Source organism: Orbicella faveolata, unplaced genomic scaffold, assembly GCF_042242905.1.
Source record: "Orbicella faveolata isolate gen_17 unplaced genomic scaffold, um_ofav_v1 contig_1, whole genome shotgun sequence".
NCBI classification, from domain to species: domain Eukaryota; kingdom Metazoa; phylum Cnidaria; class Anthozoa; order Scleractinia; family Merulinidae; genus Orbicella; species Orbicella faveolata.
The window spans coordinates 28747532-28770803 of record NW_028301536.1 but is presented as its reverse complement, the minus strand read 5'-3'; the positions used below and the strand labels follow the sequence as shown (position 1 = coordinate 28770803).

The 23272-nt window shown below is 39.1% G+C and overlaps 1 protein-coding gene and 2 non-coding genes across 4 annotated transcripts; 1 reads left to right on the top strand and 2 right to left on the bottom strand.

Moving 5' to 3' along the window:
- The first annotated feature begins 1645 nt into the window (after positions 1 to 1645).
- Positions 1646 to 22722, top strand: LOC110041010 (spondin-2-like). 2 transcript variants are annotated; one of them, XM_089270870.1, is made up of 9 exons: positions 1646 to 2053; positions 6787 to 6864; positions 8281 to 8485; positions 12772 to 12977; positions 13621 to 13833; positions 14195 to 14368; positions 14958 to 15158; positions 15753 to 15917; positions 21923 to 22722. In XM_089270870.1, exons 1-9 carry the CDS (start codon positions 1933 to 1935, stop codon positions 21925 to 21927), a joined length of 1368 nt encoding a protein of 455 aa, XP_089126996.1. In that variant the 5' UTR covers positions 1646 to 1932; the 3' UTR covers positions 21928 to 22722. The 2 variants fall into 2 exon arrangements, with proteins under 2 accessions (XP_089126996.1, XP_089126988.1); XM_089270862.1 differs by having other exon boundaries at positions 1647 to 2053; positions 6784 to 6864.
- On the bottom strand, positions 20660 to 20731 carry Trnah-gug (transfer RNA histidin (anticodon GUG)). The gene has a single exon. It is a non-coding gene; the product is annotated as a tRNA-His (tRNA).
- Positions 20949 to 21020, bottom strand: Trnah-gug (transfer RNA histidin (anticodon GUG)). Its single transcript has one exon. It is a non-coding gene; the product is annotated as a tRNA-His (tRNA).
- Positions 22723 to 23272: the final 550 nt, after the last annotated feature.

The following is a 23272-nucleotide window of genomic DNA, read 5'->3' as shown; positions in this document are numbered from 1 at the left end:
CAGAACGAGATTACGGACACCGGCAGAAAGTGTCAAAGTGTGTTTTTAGCAAAGCCACCTGTTTGACTGAATTGACCTCATGGAAGTTGACGAAAGCAGTGAAACTGTAAGATGTGGAATTTTTTGATATTTGACGCATGAAGCTGATAAAGTAAAAGCACAATTGCTGTCAAGTGCGCACAATACTTCAAAAAGTCTCCACTCATTCATACGGAGTGGTATTTGCCTCTGAAACGCCTATAATGTGAAATGAAATCACGAGGCTGAGTCATGCATCAGTATCCATCGTAAGGAATTTTGAGAACTCTAAACTTTCAACTCATTTCCTAAACGAATCTTTCGGCAAGCAGAAAAAACGTCTACCCACGCACTCGGTTTCCAAAGCCTGAAAAGACAACGCATGCTATACAATACTCGAACCTTTTTTCTTAACCAAACACGCTGTCACTTTTCTTCCTTTTGCACCAGCCAAACCACTGCTCTTACCTTGTAATATAAAATCAGTTAAGCCATTTCCGGTGCTAATTAGCGCTTCATTCAATTAGGCAAAGACGCAAATAGCCCCCCAGAGGATACTGCTACTCCGTCCCATTTCCGGATTTGCGGTCATCTTGTTACCAACGAACGTCGTGTCCAGAGCCTGCCCTATATTGTGCTTGGATTTGCGTCTTCAGAAGGAGTTTAAAACTGCCTTTGTAGTTTGTCTAGTTGTTCGCTAAGAAGAGAAACTGTTTAACGCTGATGAAGCCCCTCACGTTTGTATGTGCAGTACATAGTTTCCTTGGCAGTTTCTCTGTCGAGACGCGGGGTGATTCGAATTAATCGCAAATCAAGCTTTGCTGCAAATTAAACTGGGAAAACTATCAAACACAACAATTGAAAGGATGGCTTGGAATGTGTGGTTTGAGTATTAAAACGAACTTGAATAAAAATGTGGATGGAAAAATAATGACTTAAGAGACTTAAGCAAACCACAATCTGATCACTCCACTAGGGGAACCGCCTTTTATACTCCCCAAGAACAATTCGCAGCTTTCTTTGAACCTGTCTTTGCACATGTTTATTCGATCACTGAGCGTTCTTTACTGACGGCGATATCATTAGTCAAGTATACTTTAGTATACTTTTTGATTGCTTACCTTTTAGTATCGCATCTTTCAACGGATCTTTAGCGCTCAAACATAAGCTTCGTTATCGATCAAAAAACAATTTTTATCTCGGTGCGAAAAATTCGCTTAAGATTTTCCTATCTCTCCATCTCCTACTCCCGTATACGGGCACTCGATCGCTAAACAATTCTTAAACTGGATAGCTGGAATACCACTGATTTAAATCTTGATTCGTCGAAATTTGTGGACACAAGAATTTCAGTTATTTTTTGTTTAGCTACGTCAGTCCACTTACACGTAAATTGTACGTGCACGCAAAGCATATTCGTTATTTTAGAAAAATATTTACGCAAAGTTGTGGCTTGAGATTGTAAAAATTTACTACCTACTGTTCGCAACCTCACTTCCGGTTAAATGTTGTAAGTGTTGAAATTGCATTAAGACCCTTTTTAGTAATTTATTGCTTGGTGATATCATTCTTTTTCAAGTTTGCCGGTCTTTCAATACAGAGTCACAAATTGACGCCGCATCAAGCTAAGAGGAATGCGACGAAAGTCGATGCTAAAGGCAAAGTGTGTATTGGGTATAAATAGCGCTTTCCGGTATGTACCCAAGCAATTACTCAAATTTCCGTCAGTGTGTTATAAAAACAGTTACGCTTGATCAATAAGAAGGTCATAGCTGGGCACTGATAGCTTAAGAGGAACAAGGTCCGCGCAACTGCTGAGCATTCCTCCAAGTACTGCAAAGCATCACTGAACAGATCTCGCAGTTCGCCGTCAATATTGTCACTTCCCTTGGGACTTCGTAGTCTTCTTGAGTTATGAGGCTGTTTGCAATTTTTATCCTCTACTTTGAAATCTGCGCTGGCCTTCACGTCGCAGGAACTCATTGTAGCGATGGGAAATGCTCGTCAGTTTCACAGGAACAAATTAGCCGCCCTGGTAAGTTGTCCGGCGTTTTATTCGTTTTTGAGTACATAAATGTTTAACTGCGTTTTCACCTCAGACAAGGACTGGATGGTGTTACGTAAAGCGGATTTTATATTCCGCGCGTGTACATCTTCAAAATTAGCCGTAAATGACTGCGAAGGGAACTACAAAAGAACGATCATTTTATCTCGGCATTTTAGATTTCCAGGATCCGTTAGAATTTTCAAAGACACAACACGCAGGTAACTGAGTGTCATATCTGATGCACCAGAAACTGACCTTAACGGGCTGCAAAAGTTGAATTCTAATTTCAACCCCGAGAATTAAACGAAGAAGAAGTTTCTGGAGAGAAAACACGCCACCGGACGAATGCACTTGAAAATGCGAAAGCTATGCTTGCCAACTGGTTTCTGTATTGCTTTAAGAAGTAGAAAATAGTTACAATAAGTTGATGGGTCATTCCTTTCATTTCTTGCTAAGGTGAAGGATTATTTTTTATTTGAATTGCGCGAATTTTTTTGAGAGAAAAAAAAAATTGGCGGTCGCCGATGACGCTCACAGCTCGAAAAAGCTCAAAGGCTACAAATATTACGTGGGGAATTTCGGCCCGAGTGGGAAAAACCTTTACAACATGCTGTTACCTGTCAACGGCTGTTGTTTTTGCCGTGAGATATTAAGCTCGAGTCTTAAGCTTCCTTTCGTAAGCAAGCGTGCGGTTAGGCATGGTTATTGGTGATGAGCTTTAAATGATCGCTCGTTTACAAAGTCTTTGTTAAGTATTTTAAAAAATCTTTGGCCTAAACAAGTGCGAAAAGCCTTGCATTTAATCGGAACTCAAACCAAACTCAGCATCACCACAGTGGTGACCAGTGATGCGGCCGGCAAATGAAACAGATCGAATTCTCAAACATATGTCTTAGTTACATTCAGTGCACAAAGAAAGTTTACTCACAAATGCGCAGACTACGGGTTAACCATGTTCTGGATAATTCCATTCGCCATTTGCGCTAGCCGAAAACACGGGTCTACTTCCATTATGTCCGCCCTACTGCACCCATCTGGTTTGAGGGGGGTAATGGTTAATTTGCCTTGAGGCGAATTTCGACACGAAACAATTACACTCATAGTTTATAACTTGATGAAGACCAACGCTTGCGTGCAGAGTTACCTGCTATTTTATTTCGGAATATCGTGACCTACAAAACCCAAGATAAATTTGGACATAACGCCATGTTGGTCGCGGATTTGGGTTTGCGTGTGAAGGAAGTGATCTTGAACAGTGTCCTATAGATGCAACACGGCATTTCAACGCAGGATTGCCAATTTTCAGAAAAATTTCCTTCGAATTGTTTTTTAAGTTCCATCATTTAGCACTTGAATACCATCGTCGATTATCCCAGATTAGAAGCGGTAAAGTCTATCTGAGGCCAGCAAAATAGATTTATGTCACGTTTGTTGCTTTATTTATCTCACTTTATAAGATTCAAAATATCGTCTTGCGAACGTACTCTCCTAATAAAGACGACGTAAGTCTAGAACAACACACATACGTACACATTTCATCTCCCTGGCAATTCAGGAACACGGAATACGATACAACTGAGTCGGCATTTAACACCGGCGGCCCAGCTTTGAAACGGTGTAAGATTTCTGCTCCAATACAGGTATTCCGACTTTCGGGTTTTCTTTGAGTGTCGTCTCCACCTACCGCAGACATTGAAGTAAGTGAACTTTTCCCGACATTTCACATTGTTTATTTCTGTGAAAGAACTCCTCTTTCAGACAAGTTGTTTAAAGATTAAGTTTGAGCCTTTTTTCTAACGGTGAAGAGACGAGCGAAGAGGCCGAAGTTTCACAAAACTGAACTTGTTTTACGTCAAAGGGCTTTATTTGTTTCTTTAGCGGAGGTCTTTTATGCTGTATATTTATAAGTTGTTTGGTTTCTGTCTCGGTTACACGCTCAAGACAAAATGGCTTTTCTTAGGATTTTGCAAGAGAAACATAAACAAATTATCACGTTTTTCAGTTAAAACGTGAAAAGCCACGACATTGAATTAGGGGTGAGTACACTACCCTTTAAATACGATTAGTATGTCTTGAGTTGCTGAAAAGATTTAACTACACCCGGGGCGCACTTTTTATATTTTCCATGTGAAATCTCAGTCGGTATTCCTTGATTTATTTGTTTTCTGGATGCTTTCTTTTGTTCGGCGTTTTCTTGCCTTGCTTCCACACCTTAATAGCCCCATCGGCGACGTAACGGGAATAAGAGAATATATAGGAACAATGATCCCTCAAGTGCGGACTTCAATTCAGGCAATGTGGAGCCAGTCTTGAATTAACCCGTCTGGGTGCTATACAGTTTTTCCGTTTTCTTTTTCATTTTCTTTTGTCCCTTTTTTGTCCTCGATTGCCGATCTAAAGGAGAAAGCCTGTATGGCGACTTTAGCGGCTCTAGTCTGTTCTGAACAGTTTCCTGGAGTGAAATCAGTTAAAGGTTGTTGTTGTAATGTTATTGTTTCGTGTATTGTTGTTGCCATTGTTGTCTTCAATCCGTACTTAACTATCGTCAGACGGGGAGACGTTTTATGTCGTTCTCTACTATTCCTAGTTTGCCTTTTCCGGATTTTTTTTTTTTTGTAACAACCAAGCAATTTCTTCGCGTGTTACGATTCAACAGACAGGCAAACATTTCTGTTTGTAAAACATTGCAGCCAATATCATGCTATGATTAAATGAGTACGCAGTTATTTCAACGTCAGCCGCATTTGTTTAATTGATTTGCGGAAACATCAGACACTGATTGTGTTAGAATGCATGTATGTATGTCTCAGATAATTCACTGTAACCGTTCAGACACGCTGAAGGGAGGCTACAATGTGAAAAACAAAAAAAAGTAACGCTTTCTCGTCGTTCGCGACTAACAGCACAATTAAGCGGATATTTTGCAAATTTTCTGTTAAATATATTGGTAAATTGCTGATAAAAGCACAAAAGTGTATCCTCGGTACGGTATATCCAATCTTTCAATCTCAAAATACTTGACAGGAAGATATAAATTAAACAGTTCATTATCATGGTGCGATATAGGATATGCGCCGACAATAGAAAGCGATTTTTAATTACTGTCGTAAAATAATTGCATTTCACCAAATTGGAAAACACGTAACAAGCTTATTGGAGTCGAGGAAAAACGTGGAATCGGCGGCGGCGGAATGCGCGGGAAAACACAATTGATTTTGCTCCAACGTGATTGGTTAAAAAAGAATGCTCTGATTGGTTAACTTGTTTAGCACAATGCCATAACAGTCACGTGATCACAATAAAAAATTCCCATCTTTGTCAAACGATTGTTCTTTTCGTCGGTAGTCTTTCATCTCCTCATTAACAAAAAAAATTATCGTAGACGTAATTTAGTTTGGAAAATTACTGATGATAACGGTGGTAAACTTGAAAACGACCTTTGCCACTGATATTAATTAGCGACGTGAGATAAATCATTTGAAGACGATATTTTGTTTCTTCACAACCCTAGATTTGCAGACGTTTGTCTATAACTGTCTTGCCCCACGTAATAAATATTGCAATCTTTAAAGCAAAGAAGTTTCGAATTTACCGTAATGATTCACAGTGACGTCACTGCGGAGTGTTCCAGATATAAACCAGTTTATTTGTATCTTGTTTTCCAGCTTTGTTTTGTTGCATCATAATATTTGCAGAAAAACTTGATTTATTTTGGCATTGTGTAGTGTCAGAGGTAGTATAATAGTTTAAAAGTTCGGGTGATTTGAACACCGCCATCTCAAAGTCTTAATAAAGAGAAAAGAAAAACAGTTCAAGATGTCAGGGGTTCGAGCTAACCGTTATACAGTAAATATACTGTAATAGTGATAATAATGATGATGATAATAATAATTTTAATAATGATAATGATAATAATAATAATAACAATAATAGTAATGATAATAATAATAATAATAACAATAATAATAGTAATGATAATAATAATAATAATAATAATAATAATAATAATAATAATAATAATAATAACGGTAATAGTATACAAAATACAAGATATAGAGTAAGTGACTGGAAAGTATACACATCCACGAGAAAATGATTTGAAGTTGACATATCGGGGAGTTCGAAATAACCTTGATTTTACTGCAGAGCGAACGTGCAGAAGTGCTGAATTCTTGGTTTAAAGTGTAATGCGTATAAACTGCGGAGGAGAAAGAACACGAAGTCACTTTCTTTTGCACACAAGAAGTGCTGTCTGAAAAAAAAAATTGGTTTGTTTTACTGAAGTTGATCTTCTTGTGTGAAGACAAGTGAATACCTAACGCTAATTCAACGCGCACCGGCTTAAAAAATATGTCAATTGTCGACAACAGCAACGGTGGTTCTTATCTCTGACTCGATAGCAAAAGGCTAATTGCTGCTGCAATATTTAGAAAAGTAATTAGTCTTGTACCTTAACAATATCATTCAGAGTCCATTTACCCTGAAGACGTAGTAAGTGTCTCATTTAAGCACTCTGATTTGACGATAAGAACGTGTTTTGTTCGAGCATCTAACTTAAAAGCGTGGAAATCGTATTAGGTCTTTCACGGTATATGCTTAGACACACCTAGCATCTTTGAAAAAAATATTTATTGTGTGAATGAAAAAAATTGTGTTGGCATATAAAGCAAAGGCGTCCCTACCATAGATATGCACATTATTTTATTCTATTTTGACAGCAGCGCCAGATCAAAACGAACCACATGATCAATACGCTTGCTGCGCCTGTGGAGGAGCAATTTATGACATCACTTTCATCGGTAAGCATTCATTTCTTTCTTTTTTTTTTTCTTTGTAAATATTGGTATTGACAGGGACAAATTCCTCGAAGCATTCTATAAATCATCGTTGAAGCGCAAGCGAGAAGAATATTAAACGGCCAAGTATCACCTCTTTTCTCTAACGTTTCTCTCCGTTTTTTCACCTCGGAGATGTTAGTCTCCTCCGCAACCATTTTTTGGGGATGTAACGCAACGCTCCCCCCAAAGAGCGTTGGGGGAGCGTTGCGTGACATTCCAAAACACGGCTGCGGAGGAGACTACAGAGATGTATGAAGGAGACAGAACCGGCGCTTAATGCGTAGCCTTAAAGGAGCTACGTCACGGTTTTCACAGTTCAGCCTAAATTTTTCAAACTCGTCGTTTGTAAACCGTGTTAATCTTTTCCATTTTTAACCATACTCGTTACTTTATGGTTTATTTTTAACTGACTTATCTCTTTGTTTTTTTATGTACCTTAGTAAACTACTATTTTCAGGTTTTCTTCAATTTAAAGGTAATTTTGTGCGTGGCCAAAATAACTCAAAATACCGTGACTGTGCTTCTTTAATGTAGTGTTTTACTGTTATAATTAGATTCTGTAGTTTAATCTCCATTTTGCACCTAAAGAAAGTTAATTCAAGAGGAGATGTTGCGCCTTTCTGAAGGACTAATCACTTCAGTCCCATATGTTGGACTACTTAATTATAACTCCCCCAATCAAAATTCAGAGTAAGGAGAATGAAAGGCCGGAAATGACGCGTAAACGAGACAGAACTCGTGCAAACCATGTGACCCTCAGCAAGAGCGGGAAAAGTACCGCTAGCTAAATGATGATTGGCTGGTATTGTAGTTCCGTTGCCCCTCGCTGGATAAAGCACCCTGTACAATATAGGCCACAATCGATTCTCGGTACTGGACTAGAACAAACTTGCAACTGAGGCTGATGCAGGGGGTCTTTTCGAATGCAAATGACATCAACCTCGTTTTAATGATATTCCCCCGCATGAGCCTCCATCGAAAGCTAGTTCCAGTCCAACACCGACAATACGAATATGTCGCATTATTTTTGGACCTATCATGGGTGCAACAAACCGACTGAGAATGACTATTATTTTATAGTAATGTTAGCGCATTGAGTTTTTTAAATGCGCCCAAAAAACTTTATTATTATTATTATTATTATTATTATTATTATTATTATTATTATTATTATCCCACACGTCAACGACCTGGCAGGATGAATATTTCAACCTCGAAACCAAAACTGTTTCTCACTGCTAACTCAAATTATTGTAGGGCCAGTTATAAACATCACAGTCTAAATAATGCTAAGCGCACTTCTCTCAAGCTCGAACAGATAAAGCCTTCAGTGTGAGAAACACTGAAAACAGCTAACATAACGTATTTTTTTTAAAGGTAAATGGTCAAAGGCTACATATCCTCGGCACTTCCCAGGACGAATGGCTCGCTGGTCGCGTTTGATCGGTTCTTCGCACAGCAAGGATTATGTCGTATGGCAATACGGCGGAATGGCCTCCCCCGGTGTCACTTCTGTCAGTGAGTGGGGAGCTGTTGAGGGACTGGAGAAGGAGATGAAAGACCAGGGGGAGAAAGTCTTCAGGTAATGCTCAAAAACTGCACACATTGGGTTACGTCAGGGGGTGGTCTACAATCCACGGGCAGAGTGAAATGTTACTGTTGCCGTTTGGTGGAAACAAGAAGTGTTACCATTTTTCAGGCACATTGGGCAGCAGGCGGATTCGGCAAAGTGTAAAAGACCATAAGGCCGGTCAAAGGCGACTAGCTTTAGATGGCCTTACCACAGCACAAGACCGATGCAAACAGTTGTAAAGTCACCCATTGTCATACTGTCCAAATTCTCAGAAATAATTGACCATACTAAAGGAAATGTAATTAAAGCGAACTGTAAAGATATTTGCAATTGTGACAGACAGAGTAGATTGCGGGGCGGGAACTGAACTTTGGCATTTAACTGATGTCAAGGTGTGTTGTTCTGAAACAGTGGGTCGCGCGTCAAAGAGCACATAAACCGTAACATTTTTGAAAACATAGTTTGCTCTCGCTTGCCAGTCAAGTCAGTTCTTGTTCCAAAAATGATATTGATAAGCATTAAAAGTGACTAGACTGATGAAGATAAATAATGCTTTGGGAACTATTGATATAATTGTAGGCATTTTCAGTAAACATAACACCTTACTAAAATTATTTTCAAAAGGTAGCAAAGCGATCCGGCGGGGAGGAGTCTGATAAATAGGCGCCAAGAAAGTGACACTTTCTCACGACTATGCCACTCGCTTCGCCGCTCGCACGTATGCTCTCAAACATGAGCCAACCTGCAGGCTAAAAGGCCTTCACTGTAACCCTTTAATGTTTAAAACTGATTCATGTCCTAGCTCTCCTTTAATACCGAGAATGTTTTGCCCAAACTATGAGAGGTAATTTTTCTTTCCTAGTCAGCCGTCGGTCGATTGGTAAGCCGCGATCGTCTAGTGGTTAGGACACTGCGTTGTGGCCGCAGTAACCCAGGTTCGAATCCTGGTCCCGGCATTTCTTTTTTAAACTCCTGCTGTTTAATTTTATTTTAGCCATGGTGTAAAAAAATTGTCAACGTAGGTATATAAATATTTTTTTTGCTGTAAATAGGAATTTTCAGAAACATCACCAAGGGAAGTTTTTTTTTTTTTATGGCAAACTTTAAAGAGAATTTACAGCTCTCCTTATAACATCCAGAATGCATTGTTTGAATTAAGAGAAATAATTTTCTATCTCCCTCCAGCTATCGAGGAGTGGCGAGCCGCGATCGTCTAGTGGTTAGAACACTGCGTCGTGGCCGCAGTAACCCAGGTTCGAATCCTGGTCCCGGCATTTCTTTTTTAAACTCCTGTTGTTTAATTTTACTTTAGCCATGGTGTAAAACAATTGTCAACTTAGGTATATAAATATTTTTTTGCTGTAAATAAGAATTTTCAGAAACATCACCAAGAGAAGTTTTTTTTTTTTTTTTTATGGCAAACTTCAAAGAGAATTCACAGCTCTCCTTATAACATCCAGAATGCATTGCTTGAATTAAGAGAAATAATTTTCTATCTCTCTCCAGCCATCGTGGAGTGGTAAGCCGCGATCGTCTAGTGGTTAGGACACTGCGTCATGGCCGCAGTAACCCAGGTTCGAATCCTGGTCCCGGCATTTCTTTTTTAAACTCCTGTTGTTTAATTTTACTTTAGCCATGGTGTAAAACAATTGTCAACTTAGGTATATAAATATTTTTTTGCTGTAAATAAGAATTTTCAGAAACATCACCAAGAGAAGTTTTTTCTTTTTTTATGGCAAACTTCAAAGAGAATTCACAGCTCTCCTTATAACATCCAGAATGCATTGCTTGAATTAAGAGAAATAATTTTCTATCTCTCTCCAGCCATCGTGGAGTGGTAAGCCGCGATCGTCTAGTGGTTAGGACACTGCGTCATGGCCGCAGTAACCCAGGTTCGAATCCTGGTCCCGGCATTTCTTTTTTAAACTCCTGTTGTTTAATTTTACTTTAGCCATGGTGTAAAACAATTGTCAACTTAGGTATATAAATATTTTTTTGCTGTAAATAAGAATTTTCAGAAACATCACCAAGAGAAGTTTTTTCTTTTTTTATGGCAAACTTCAAAGAGAATTCACAGCTCTCCTTATAACATCCAGAATGTATTGCTTGAATTAAGAGAAATAATTTTCTATCTCTCTCCAGCCATCGTGGAGTGGTAAGCCGCGATCGTCTAGTGGTTAGGACACTGCGTCGTGGCCGCAGTAACCCAGGTTCGAATCCTGGTCCCGGCATTTCTTTTTTAAACTCCTGTTGTTTAATTTTACTTTAGCCATGGTGTAAAACAATTGTCAACTTAGGTATATAAATATTTTTTTGCTGTAAATAAGAATTTTCAGAAACATCACCAAGAGAAGTTTTTTTTTTTTTTTTTATGGCGAACTTTAAAGAGAATTCACAGCTCTCCTTATAACATCCAGAATGCATTGCTTGAATTAAGAGAAATAATTTTCTATCTCTCTCCAGCCATCGTGGAGTGGTAAGCCGCGATCGTCTAGTGGTTAGGACACTGCGTTGTGGCCGCAGGAACCCAGGTTCGAATCCTGGTCCCGGCATTTCTTTTTTAAACTCCCATTAGTTTTATTTTTGCCAAGGCGTGTGAAAATTGTCAACTTAGGTATATCTTCTTTCTGTAACTGCGAATTTTCACAAACATCACCAAGAGCAGTTCTTTTTTATGACAAACTTTTAATTAAAAAGAAGTTGCGGCTCTCCTTATAACATCCAGAATACACTGTTTGAAATAAGAGAAATAATTTTTCATCTCCAGCCAGCCACCAGTAGAGCGGTAAGCCGCGATCGTCTAGTGGTTAGGACACTGCGTTGTGGCCGCAGTAACCCAGGTTCGAATCCTGGTCCCGGCATTTCTTTTTTAAACTCCTGTTATTTAATTTTATTTTAGCCATGGTGTAAAAAAATTGTCAACTTAGGTATATAAATATTTTTTTGCTGTAAATAAGAATTTTCAGAAACATCACCAAGAGAAGTTTTTTTTTTTTTATGGCAAACTTTAAAGAGAATTTACAGCTCTCCTTATAACATCCAGAATGCATTGTTTGAAGTAAGAGAAATGATTTTCTGTCTCCCTCCAGCCATCGTGGAGTGGTAAGCCGCGATTGTCTAGTGGTTAGGACACTGCGTTGTGGTCGCAGTAACCCAGGTTCGAATCCTGGTCCCGGCATTTCTTTTTTGCACTCCTATTAGTTTTATTTTTGCCAAGGCGTGTGAAAATTGTCAACTTAGGTAAATTTTCTTGCTGTAACTGCGAATTTTCACAAACATCACCAAGAGCAGTTTTTTTTTTTTTATGGCAAACTTTTAATTAAAAAGAAGTTGCGGCTCTCCTCATAACATCCAGAATACACTGTTTGAAATAAGAGAAATAATTTTTCATCTCCAGCCAGCCACCAGTAGAGCGGTAAGCCGCGATCGTCTAGTGGTTAGGACACTGCGTTGTGGCCGCAGTAACCCAGGTTCGAATCCTGGTTCCGGTATTTCTTTTTTAAACTCCCTTTAGTTTTATTTTTGCCAAGGTGTATGAAAATTGTCAACTAAGGTATATCTTCTTGCTCTAACTGCGAATTTTCATAAACATCACAAAGAGAAGTTTTTTTATGGCAAACTTTAAAGAGAATTCACAGCTCTCCTTATAACATCCAGAGTGCATTGTTTGAACCAAGAGAGATAATTTTCCAACTCACACCAGCCATCGTAGAGTGGTAAGCCGCGATCGTCTAGTGGTTAGGACACTGCGTTGTGGCCGCAGTAACCCAGGTTCGAATCCTGGTCCCGGCACCTTTTTGCTCTATTTTTTTTTTTTTTTTTTCATAAAATGAGAAAACGAAACCTCAATTTTAAAGGTGGTTGACAGTAAAAATAACTTAAACTTACAAGTTGACTTTGTTCCGTTTAACGCGCTTCGTTGAAATTCTTTGAAAGTGAAAGTTTTGCAACCGATAGCAACAAAAAGATCTCGATTCCTAGTTTTATTGTTGATCAATTAAAAGTAGTTCAGTGGAACCCCACCTTACGGCCACCCCATTAATATGGCCTTTTATTCTGGCTCAGTCAGTCATTTTCTTATTTAAAGAACCCCTTTAATACGGCCACCCCGTTAATACGGCCAGATTTTCATGGCCCGTTGGTGACCGGAAAAATGGGGTTCCACTGTATATTTGGGACCCATGTGATATTGATACAAACTTAATTGCAACCATTCACGATATATGTGTACAGATGTACAACTTATTTATTCAAGAGAGTACTTTAATCTTCTGTTGATTTGTTTTAATCCTCAGGATAATCAAGACGCGAATGTTGTACACGGGTGTAGGCCAGGTTTCCACCACATTTAAAGCTGACAGCAGGCGCAACTTGGTGTCAGCGGTAGCCAAGCTTTACCCAAGCCCTGATTGGAACGTTGGTATTGACCGGATTAACCTGTGTGACGGAAATTGCACGTGGAGACGAACTATCGTCAAAGATCTTTACCCATGGGATGCTGGTAATGGAAAAAGAATATTATAAGTTTTATTTTAAGAAACAACACGGCACTTTTGATTCTTGAAGAAGCAATGTTTCGACAGTCTCCACAACAGAGTTAAATTTTATTTGAATGACTATACAGAATTAATACAAGTCTTAACAGCTGGGATTTTTTTAATAATTGTAAAATTTGACAAGAGAGCAGAATAATGCATAGCTAGAGTTCTCATATAGCTATGAGTTCGAACTTGTTAGTGCAACTTAAGAGACAAGCCGTGAGGGTACCTTTGAAGGACCTCTATTAATTTTCCACTGTTTTTGTGTGCGATAATATATGATACTAAATATAAAACAAAGGAAAAGTTGACATTGAACCAAGGTCAAAATTGTACCACAACACGCATTCAACAGAGCAGCGGTACCTCCTAGTGACTTTGTACTTTGAAAAACGAGTCAAGCTTTAACTTTTCTAACCTTCTTTCAATGGTTTAAAGTTTAGTGAGCATCCTTGTAGTTAACAATCACATTAAGACAGCGTCCGAGTCATTCAGGGCAAACGTGCTTTCGTTTTCAAACATATTTATTTATATCATCTCCTTAAAACTGAAAAACAGCGAGATCTTTTGAGCTTGTAATCGATCAAATCCGTCGATGTTTTCTAGGCACGGATGACGGGATCACCTTCACCTCAGCGAATTCCAAATCTGTACCTCAGCAGCCTATAAGGAACATCACCACGAATACACACTCCCATGGCTCATTCCCAAGTAAAGATGGGAGCGACATTACACGACCTTTTGGGCAAATTAAACTGCAGCTTATGCAAACTTTCGGAGACTGCGGAAAGCCAGGACTCCCTCCCTTCCCCGTGAGACGTAAGTGTTTCGTTCGCTGAGTTAGCTAGCTGCTGCTATTGCTGTTGTAATGACTGGTTATGCAGCTCTTTCTCTACATTGAACGTAGTCTCTTGTATTGTGAGTCTCAATATGATTGGCTGTTTCATTACTGGTCAACTGCCCCAGAGTGTTTATGTTGAGGGACTATCGGTTGATATCCTCCTGCAGAAATTCAAAGGGAGTTATTAGACCATGTCCTCAAGACAAACTTTAGCAAACGCGTGCATGAATATGACGCACAGGTTAATGAAGAAATACTGTGTGGCAACCTGCTCATACGTTTTACCCTTCTTTTCACTCATCATGTTTATTGTCGTTGCTGGATTTGTGTTTCAAACAGCACCAAGAGTTCATTGTGAAGTTTCCCGCTGGTCGTCATGGAAACCGTGCTCTGTCACCTGTGGTCGCGGCGTACAGCTTAGGGGCCGAGCAGTTATCAAGAATGAAATGAATGACGGGATACCATGTCCACATCTAACGGAGTCCAGATCCTGTATCCAGCCCAATTGCTCCGGTAGGTGAAAACGTCACATCATTGCTGTCTTTGACTATAAGTTATGAAAGTACTTCTCAAAAGCTTCCGTTTAATATTCACCCGTAAGGGTTCATATACAGCCTCACAACATAATAGAGCGGTTATCAACTCAGTATCCCAATAGTAACCTGGATTACTTTTATTTTGCTTTACTGCCCTCTGTGACTGGGTTAAAAAGCTCGCGTCGTTTGCGCAACTTATCAGCTGCCTAGCTATAGCCTCGCGCGAATTTAGTCACGCGCGTTTTTAGCACGCGCTCGCCAACAGTTTTGTGGACATTTACTTCGATTTCTCATTGGCTTGTTGCATTGATTACGTTTGTTGTGATCGGCTTGTGTAATTGCGTTTGACGGTTGAAAACTGATCTAAACAGTGCCATTTCTTCTGCGATCAGACGTTCTTTTCGTTAATGGTGGCAGACGAAAAGAACGCCTGATCTTGCATGAGGTTTCAGAAATTTAGACTCCGGCAGTGAAAGGGTTTGGTCCTTGGCAATGTCCAAGGGAATTTAGCTAAGAACAATTTGGGGCTAAACCGGTTAACACTTTAAATGTTTTTTTCTTCTTAGTGCCCAAACCGTCCAATTGTAAGCTTTCTCCTTGGTCGTCTTGGAGCGGGTGTCGTGGCACGTGCAATAGAGGCGGACGATTTCGCTCGAGGACAATTCTACAAAAAGCGGAGCCTGGGGGAAAGCCGTGCCCTGACACAAACTCTCTTATCAAATGGAGGCGCTGCAAGCTTCCAAAATGTTCGTCAGAAAAGGCCAACGGTAAGGCTATAACTACTACGCATTTGAATATTTCACGATACATGATATGCCGTTTTCCAAAAACTGAGGTGGTACTGCTTTCACCTGATTTATAGTGTCTAAGGTTCAATTGACTTTTGCAAGATCATTATGACGGGAACTCTGCATTACAGAAACTTTTTTAACCTGATATCAGACACGGGCATTTTTTTTTTTTCACCGTGGCAGAAAAAGAACGCCTGATCGAAGATTTTTTCTTTTCTTTTTTATATCGTAAAAAATACGTATTTTTTTACATCTTTTATTTTGAAAGTTCTTGGTCAGAGGGCGACTTATTTATCATTAACTACTGTCAACTGCACCCTCTAAATAAAGCTGCTTACTATTTTCTTACTCTCAGAACGTTTTCAGCTCAACCATCTTCTGCACTGATCATGAACTATATACATGTTAAATGATTTCAAGAAGGCAACACCAGAATCAGAAAAATGCAATTGATCAACTTAGGAAGAGTCTTGACTGAAAGCTAAATTTTTCCAAGACAATTTGAATAAAATATAGGACTGAGAGGTGGTTAGGAGAATTTTGACATTGGGTTTGGCTTCGTTTCTTTAGACTGTATAGTAACGGGATGGTCTCCTTGGACTCCATGCTCCAAAAAGTGTAACAGAGGAAAAAAGTTTCGAGTAAGAAAGATCATAAAAAGCGAGAAGAATGACGGAGCAAGCTGCCCGACAAAACTTAAAGAGAGAAGAAAATGTACTCCTGTCAAGTGTTCTGGTAAGAAACAGTTTTACTTGAAACATACCCCCTTTCCCCTTGACCAGCGTCATCCAATCTCGTCCCCAGAGCCGAAGGTTTCTTTTGGTCACGGGGTCGGCGAAACGGAGGGCTCTACTCGTAACGACATTTTAAAACGAGTAGCACTGTGGACTAGAATGAGTATCAGCAAAACGGAAATTCTGCTCTTGGTTTATGTTTACTGGTGCGCATGCCCTGACGTTTAGAGCAGCTGGCCGTTGTATATTACCTACCTTGCTCTGCACTATATCTAATAGACCATTTTACAGTTGTCTGCTTAATGACCTGGCCTTTGAATGGCAGCGAGGCTGCAGGTGACCTTGTTTTGATACAGACCTCACTGCTTTTGTTGTGCAAATCAAGTTTTTCTTATGCTACTAGTTGGCATTTAAATAAGAAAAGCACAGAGGTCTGTATCAAAGCAAGGCCAACTCCAGCCTCTCTTGCATTCATGGCCAGGTAACTAAGCACACAACTGTAAAATGGCCTATTTGCGTAGTTTAGCATAACTGGATGTAAAATCCACCACTATGACATAATTATGTTAAACGTAAAGTATTTTACAGCCTTTCTAATCAAAAGGTGAGTCAAATGAAGGCAGTTAAACTCCAATTTGGTGACAAGTTTGCTTAACAGTGACAAAACTTGAAAATAAATGAAATAAATAAATAAATAAATAAATTCTAAAGTCACTTAATTTTTAAATGGGTTGTAAGGTTAGTCCACGCGACAATTAAGAATGAGGCAGTTTGTAGTGTTATGAAGCCATTTCACACAACATCGAGAATGAAGTCACGGGGAGAAAAATAATGAATTAAAAAAAATTCTGTTAGACGACAAGACCATCACCATGTCGATGATTTCCGTTACTATCTCAAAAAAAGATAAATATGACAAAAACAGCAAAAAAAACACAATAAATGCCGGGACCAGGATTCGAACCTGCGTTACTGCGGCCACAACGCAGAGTCCTAACCACTAAACTTCTCTTGGTGATGTTTCTGAAAATCAAAAAATATATATATACCCAAGCTGACAAGTTTTTTCAACATGGCTAAAATAAAAATTAAATAACAAAAGCCTGAAAATTCTTATTTACAGCAAAAAAAAATATTTATATACCTAAGTTTACAATTTTTTTACACCATGGCTAAAATAAAATTAAACAACTGGAGTTTAAAAAAGAAATGCCGGGACCAGGATTCGAACCTGGGTTACTGTGGCCACAACGCAGTGTCCTAACCACTAGACGATCGCGGCTTACCACTCTACCATGGCTGAGAGGCAATGGAAAAATATTTCTCTTAATGCAAACAATGCATTCAAGGAGAGCCGTAAATTATCTTTAAAGTTTGCCATAAAAAAACTTCTCTTGGTGATGTTTATGAAAATTCGCAGTTACAGTAAGAAGATATACCTTAGTTGACAATTTTCATACACCTTGGAAAAAATAAAACTAACGGGAGTTTAAAAAAGAAATGCCGGGACCAGGATTCGAACCTGGGTTACTGCGGCCACAACGCAGTGTCCTAACCACTAGACGATCGCGGCTTACCACTCTACCATGGCTGAAGGAACATGTAAAATTATTTCTCTCAGCCCCAACAATGCATTCAAGGAGAGCTGTAAATTCTCTTTAAAGTTTGCCATAATAACTTCTCTTGGTGATGTTTCTGAAAATCAAAAAATATATATATACCTAAGCTGACAGTTTTTTTTTCAATATCGCTTAAATAAAAACTAAATAACAGGGGTTTAAAAAACAAAAATGCCGGGACCAGGATTCAAACCTGGGTTACTGCGGCCACAACGCAGTGTCCTAACCACTAGACGATCGCGGCTTACCACTCTACCATGGCTGAAGGGCAATGGAAAAATATTTCTCTTAATGCAAACAATGCATTCAAGGAGAGCTGTAAATTCTCTTCAAAGTTTGCCATAAAAAAACTTCTCTTGGTGATGTTTCTGAAAATCAAAACAAATATATATACCTAAGATGACAATTTTTTTCAACATGGCTAAAATAGAAATTAAATAACAGGAGTTTTAAAAAAAAGTGCCGGGGGACCAGGATTCGAACCTGGGTTACTGCGGCCACAACGCAGTGTCCTAACCACTAGACGATCGCAGCTTACCACTACTACTGAGGGCTGGTGTAAAATGAAAAATTATTCCTCTTATTTCAAACAATACACTCTGGATGTTATAAGGAGAGCCGTAACTTCTTTGTAATTTAAAGTTTGCCATACAAAAAAGAACTGCTCTTGGTGATGTTTATGAAAATTCGCAGTTACAGCAAGAAACTATACCTTAGTTGACAACTTTCATACACCTTGGCAAAAATAAAACTAACGGGAGTTTCAAAGAGAAATGCCAGGAACAGGATTCGAACCTGGGTTACTACGGCCACAACGCAGTGTCCTAACCACTAGACGATCACGGCTTACAACTGTACCATGGCTGGAGGGAGATGGAAAAATATTTCTGTTAATGCAAACAAGGCATTGAAGGAGAGCTGTAAATTCTCTTTAAAGTTTGCCATAAAAAAAACTTCTCTTGGTGATGTTTCTGAAAATCAAAAAATATATATACCCAAGCTGACAATTATTTTCAACGTGGCTAAAATAAAAATTAAATAACAGGAGTTAAAAAAAAAAGTGCCGGGACCAGGATTCGAACCTGGGTTACTGCGGCCACAACGTAGTGTCCTAACCACTAGTCGATCGCGGCTTACCACTGTACCATGGCTGGAGAGAAACGGAAAAATATTTCTCTTAATGCAAACAATGCATTGAAGGAGAGCTGTAAATTCTCCTTAAAGTTTGCCATAAAAAAACTTCCCTTGGTGGTGTGTCTGAAAATCAAAAAAATATATACCTAAGATGACAATTTTTTTCAACATGGCTAAAATAAAAATTAAATAACAGGAGTTTGAAAAAAAAGTGCCGGGACCAGGATTCGAACCTGGGTTACTGCGGCCACAACGCAGTGTCCTAACCACTAGACGATCGCGGCTTACCACTGTACCATGGCTGGAGAGAAACGGAAAAATATTTCTCTTAATGCAAACAATGCATTGAAGGAGAGCTGTAAATTCTCCTTAAAGTTTGCCATAAAAAAACTTCCCTTGGTGGTGTGTCTGAAAATCAAAAAAATATATACCTAAGATGACAATTTTTTCAACATGGCTAAAATAAAAATTAAATAACAGGAGTTTGAAAAAAAAGTGCCGGGACCAGGATTCGAACCTGGGTTACTGCGGCCACAACGCAGTGTCCTAACCACTAGACGATCGCGGCTTACCACTGTACCATGGCTGGAGAGAAATGGAAAAATATTTCTCTTAATGCAAACAATGCATTCTGGATGTTATAAGGAGAGCTGTAAATTCTCTTTAAAGTTTGCCATAAAAAAACTTCTCTTGGTGATGTTTCTGAAAATCAAAAAATATATATACCCAAGCTGACAATTATTTTCAACATGGCTAAAATAAAAATTAAATAATAGGAGTTAAAAAAAAAAGTGCCGGGACCAGGATTCGAACCTGGGTTACTGCGGCCACAACGCAGTGTCCTAACCACTAGACGATCGCGGCTTACCACTCTTCCATGGCTGGAGGGCAATGGAAAAATATTTCTCTTAATGCAAACAATGCATTCAAGTAGAGCTGTAAATTCTCTTCAAAGTTTGCCTTAAAAAAACTTCTCTTGGTGATGTTTCTGAAAATCAAAAAAATATATACCTAAGATGACAATTTTTTTCAACATAACTAAAATAGAAATTAAATAACAGGAGTTTAAAAGAAAAGTGCCGGGACCAGGATTCGAACCTGGGTTACTGCGGCCACAACGCAGTGTCCTAACCACTAGACGATCGCGGCTTACCACTACTACTGAGGGCTGGTATGAAATGAAAAGTTATTCCTCTTATTTCAAACAATGCATTCTGGATGTTATAGGGAGAGCCGTAACTTCTTTTTAATTTAAAGTTTGCCATACAAAAAAAACTGCTCTTGGTGATGTTTATGAAAATTCGCAGTTACAGCAAGAAAATATACCTTAGTTGACAACTTTCATACACCTTGGCAAAAATAAAACTAACGGAAGTTTCAAAAAGAAATGCCGGGACCAGGATTCGAACCTGGGTTACTGCGGCCACAACGCAGTGTCCTAACCACTAGACGATCGCGGCTTACCACTACTACTGAGGGCTTTTGTGAAATGAAAAATTATTTCTCTTATTTCAAACAATGTATTCTGGATGTTATAAGGAGAGCCGTAGCTCCTTTTTAATTTGAAATTTGCCATACAAGAAAAAAACTTCTCTAGGTGATGTTTATGAAAATTCGCAGTTACAGCAAGAAGATATACCTTAGTTGACAATTTTCATACACCTTGGCAAAAATTAAACTAACGGGAGTTTATAGAAGAAATGCCAGGACCAGGATTCGAATCTGGGTTACTGCGGCCACAACGCAGTGTCCTAACCACTAGAAGATCGCGGCTTACTACTCTACCATGGCTGGAGGGAGATGGAAAAATATTTCTCTTAATGCAAACAATGCATTGAAGGAGAGCTGTAAATTCTCTGTAAAGTTTGCCATAAAAAAATTTCTCTTGGTGATGTTTCTGAAAATCAGAAAAAAATTTATACCTAAGCTGACAATTTTTTTCAACACGGCTAAAATAAAAATTAAATAACAGGGGTTTAAAAAACAAAAATGCCGCGACCAGGATTCGAACCTGGGTTACTGCGGCCACAACGCAGTGTCCTAACCACTAGACGATCGCGGCTTACCACTCTACCATGGCTGGAGGGAAATGGAAAAATATTTCTCTTAATGCAAACAATGCATTGAAGGAGAGCTGTAAATTCTCCTTAAAGTTTGCCATAAAAAAATTTCTCTTGGTGATGTTTCTGAAAATCAGAAAAAAATTTATACCTAAGCTGACAATTTTTTTCAACACGGCTAAAATAAAAATTAAATAACAGGGGTTTAAAAAACAAAAATGCCGCGACCAGGATTCGAACCTGGGTTACTGCGGCCACAACGCAGTGTCCTAACCACTAGACGATCGCGGCTTACCACTCTACCATGGCTGGAGGGAAATGGAAAAATATTTCTCTTAATGCAAACAATGCATTCAAGGAGAGCTGCAAATTCTCTTTAAAGTTTGCCATAAAAAAAAACTTCTCTTGGTGATGTTTCTGAAAATCAAAACAAATATATACCTAAGATGACAATTTTTTTCAACATGGCTAAAATAAAAATTAAATAACAGGAGTTTGAAAAAAAAGTGCCGGGACCAGGATTCGAACCTGGGTTACTGCGGCCACAACGCAGTGTCCTAGCCACTAGACGATCGCGGCTTACCACTCTAACGATGGCTGGTTAGAGATGAAAAACTGCCATCTAAATTGCATTGATTTTGTAAAAGCAAAACTGGATCTTGAACACCTTTTGAAGATCTAACAGCAGGGAAAAAAAATATTGGCCAGCACTTAAAAAGGTGGATGGCTCTGTTGGCCAAGTTCAGAATGCCTATGCCAGTCTCCTCGACTGACTAAATTCCAACTGCTAATAGTTCATGTCCAGGTCCCTATGGTTTTTATCGTTTCCTCGGGCTCCGTTAACATTTGGCCGGAGGAATTTTTAAAACGCAGCTTTATTTCTACTACTAGGCCTTCCGTCCACACTAACCCGTCACAAAAACGCAGCTTTTCGAAAGTACTCTTCAAACCGGAGGAATTTGATTACGCCGACTTTTCGTTTTCGTTTTGAAGGAAAACACTTTGAAAACGGAACTTTTCGAAAACGATGGCGTGACGATAATCATGTGATTTCCCTGATCGAGTTTTCCTCAAGCACAAATCCAAAATGACCGGTGCTTTTTGCTTATTCAAATTCCTCCGGCCCACGTAGTGTGGACGGGGCGTTAAATGTTAACCTCGCTAACCTGTCCGGTTTTGCTTTCTTTCCTCAGCGTGAAGACCATCTGGGCGTGAGGAGAAAGAAGGTTGATTGGACGTGCAACAAGTGCTTGGCTTCGCGAATGGATCATATTGCAGATAAAATTGAGACTGGTTATAGCAAAAGACAGGAAAAGCTCGTATATAGTTATTTATTTTGGGTGCTAGGCCAGGAATTGTAGTCCAGTCCATCGCCACCCGAAGTCCAAAAGTAAGACGATAGGGGGACTGGGCTACAGGAAGTACTTTAATTGCCGGAAGATAAGAGAACACTGTGCTGTAGAACACGAACAATAAATATACAAATGGACATGAAAAAAAACAAAAAAACAAAAAAAACAAAAAAAAAACAAAAAAAAAACAGAAAAAAAGAAAAGAAAGAAAAGAAAGCCACTGCCATTGTAATCGTATTCTATAATGCAATTTTTCAATTTTTTATTACACAAGTGGAAAACTAACCATCACCTGGTGTCAGAAGTCTATAACTGTTAATGCACAGCGAGAGATTATCGTCTGTTGTGCACAGCGCGGTCCTTTTCTTTATATTCTTACTCTAGACCTTTCACGGTTATCATGGGACCTGACAAAGGGTTCTGAGAAAATGAAGCACAGCAGTACAGCGCAGTAAACCAACGACATGGAAACAAAGAAATAAAATAAATGTATCGAATAAGGAATTGCATAACAAGTAATTAATGTTTATCGTCCAACAAAATAGACATAAAATGCCTTATTTGTTCACACAGTTAAAAGCCTCGATCATATCGAGGTTCCTTATCATATTTAATTCATCTTAATAAAAGAGTGCAAACTATATAGGTTTAGGTTTAGGCTTTTAATTTGTAACGACCACCGCCTTTGCCAATATATATAGGGTGTCTCAAAGAATTACGATTCTAGTCAAAACATACGTGTCCACCTTGCTTTCATTTGGCCATGTGAAAAACTAGGAGGGTGACATGACCGCGCTTCGCTGGACCTTGCTCCCAGCAGGGTCTCTCTTATAACAATCCTATAATCAGTTAGGTCTGTTTATTTGTTTGTTGTTTGCTTGCGTGTTCTATATTTATTCAAGCGTCTTCTGGCCGTCTCTCTGTCTATTAATAGTGTTGTTAATTCCTGCCTTTACACATGTCGCTGTATGCCTTTATAATGTTCGGGATATTTCCTCAGTTGGGACCGATTTCTCTAACTCCGTTTGGCGGGAACTCATTCTCGCGAATCATGAAAAAACCGCAAAAATCGCGAAAATTAGAATCTACAAAAATTTCGTGCAACTCGGTACTTTCCCTCCCCTCTCACCCACACCCTAAAGTTTGGCCTTTTGACGCGAGAATAGCGGGACCGGAAATAAATTGGAGGAA

Excerpts from the sequence above, each read along its gene's own strand:
- LOC110041010 (XM_089270862.1), top strand. The coding sequence starts at position 1,933 with ATGAGGCTGTTTGCAATTTTTATCCTCTACTTTGAAATCTGCGCTGGC. Across the intron at positions 2,054-6,783 it reads GGAACAAATTAGCCGCCCTG|CAGCGCCAGATCAAAACGAA; the intron begins GTAAGTTGTCCG and ends CTATTTTGACAG. Across the intron at positions 14,369-14,957 it reads TATCCAGCCCAATTGCTCCG|TGCCCAAACCGTCCAATTGT; the intron begins GTAGGTGAAAAC and ends TTTTCTTCTTAG.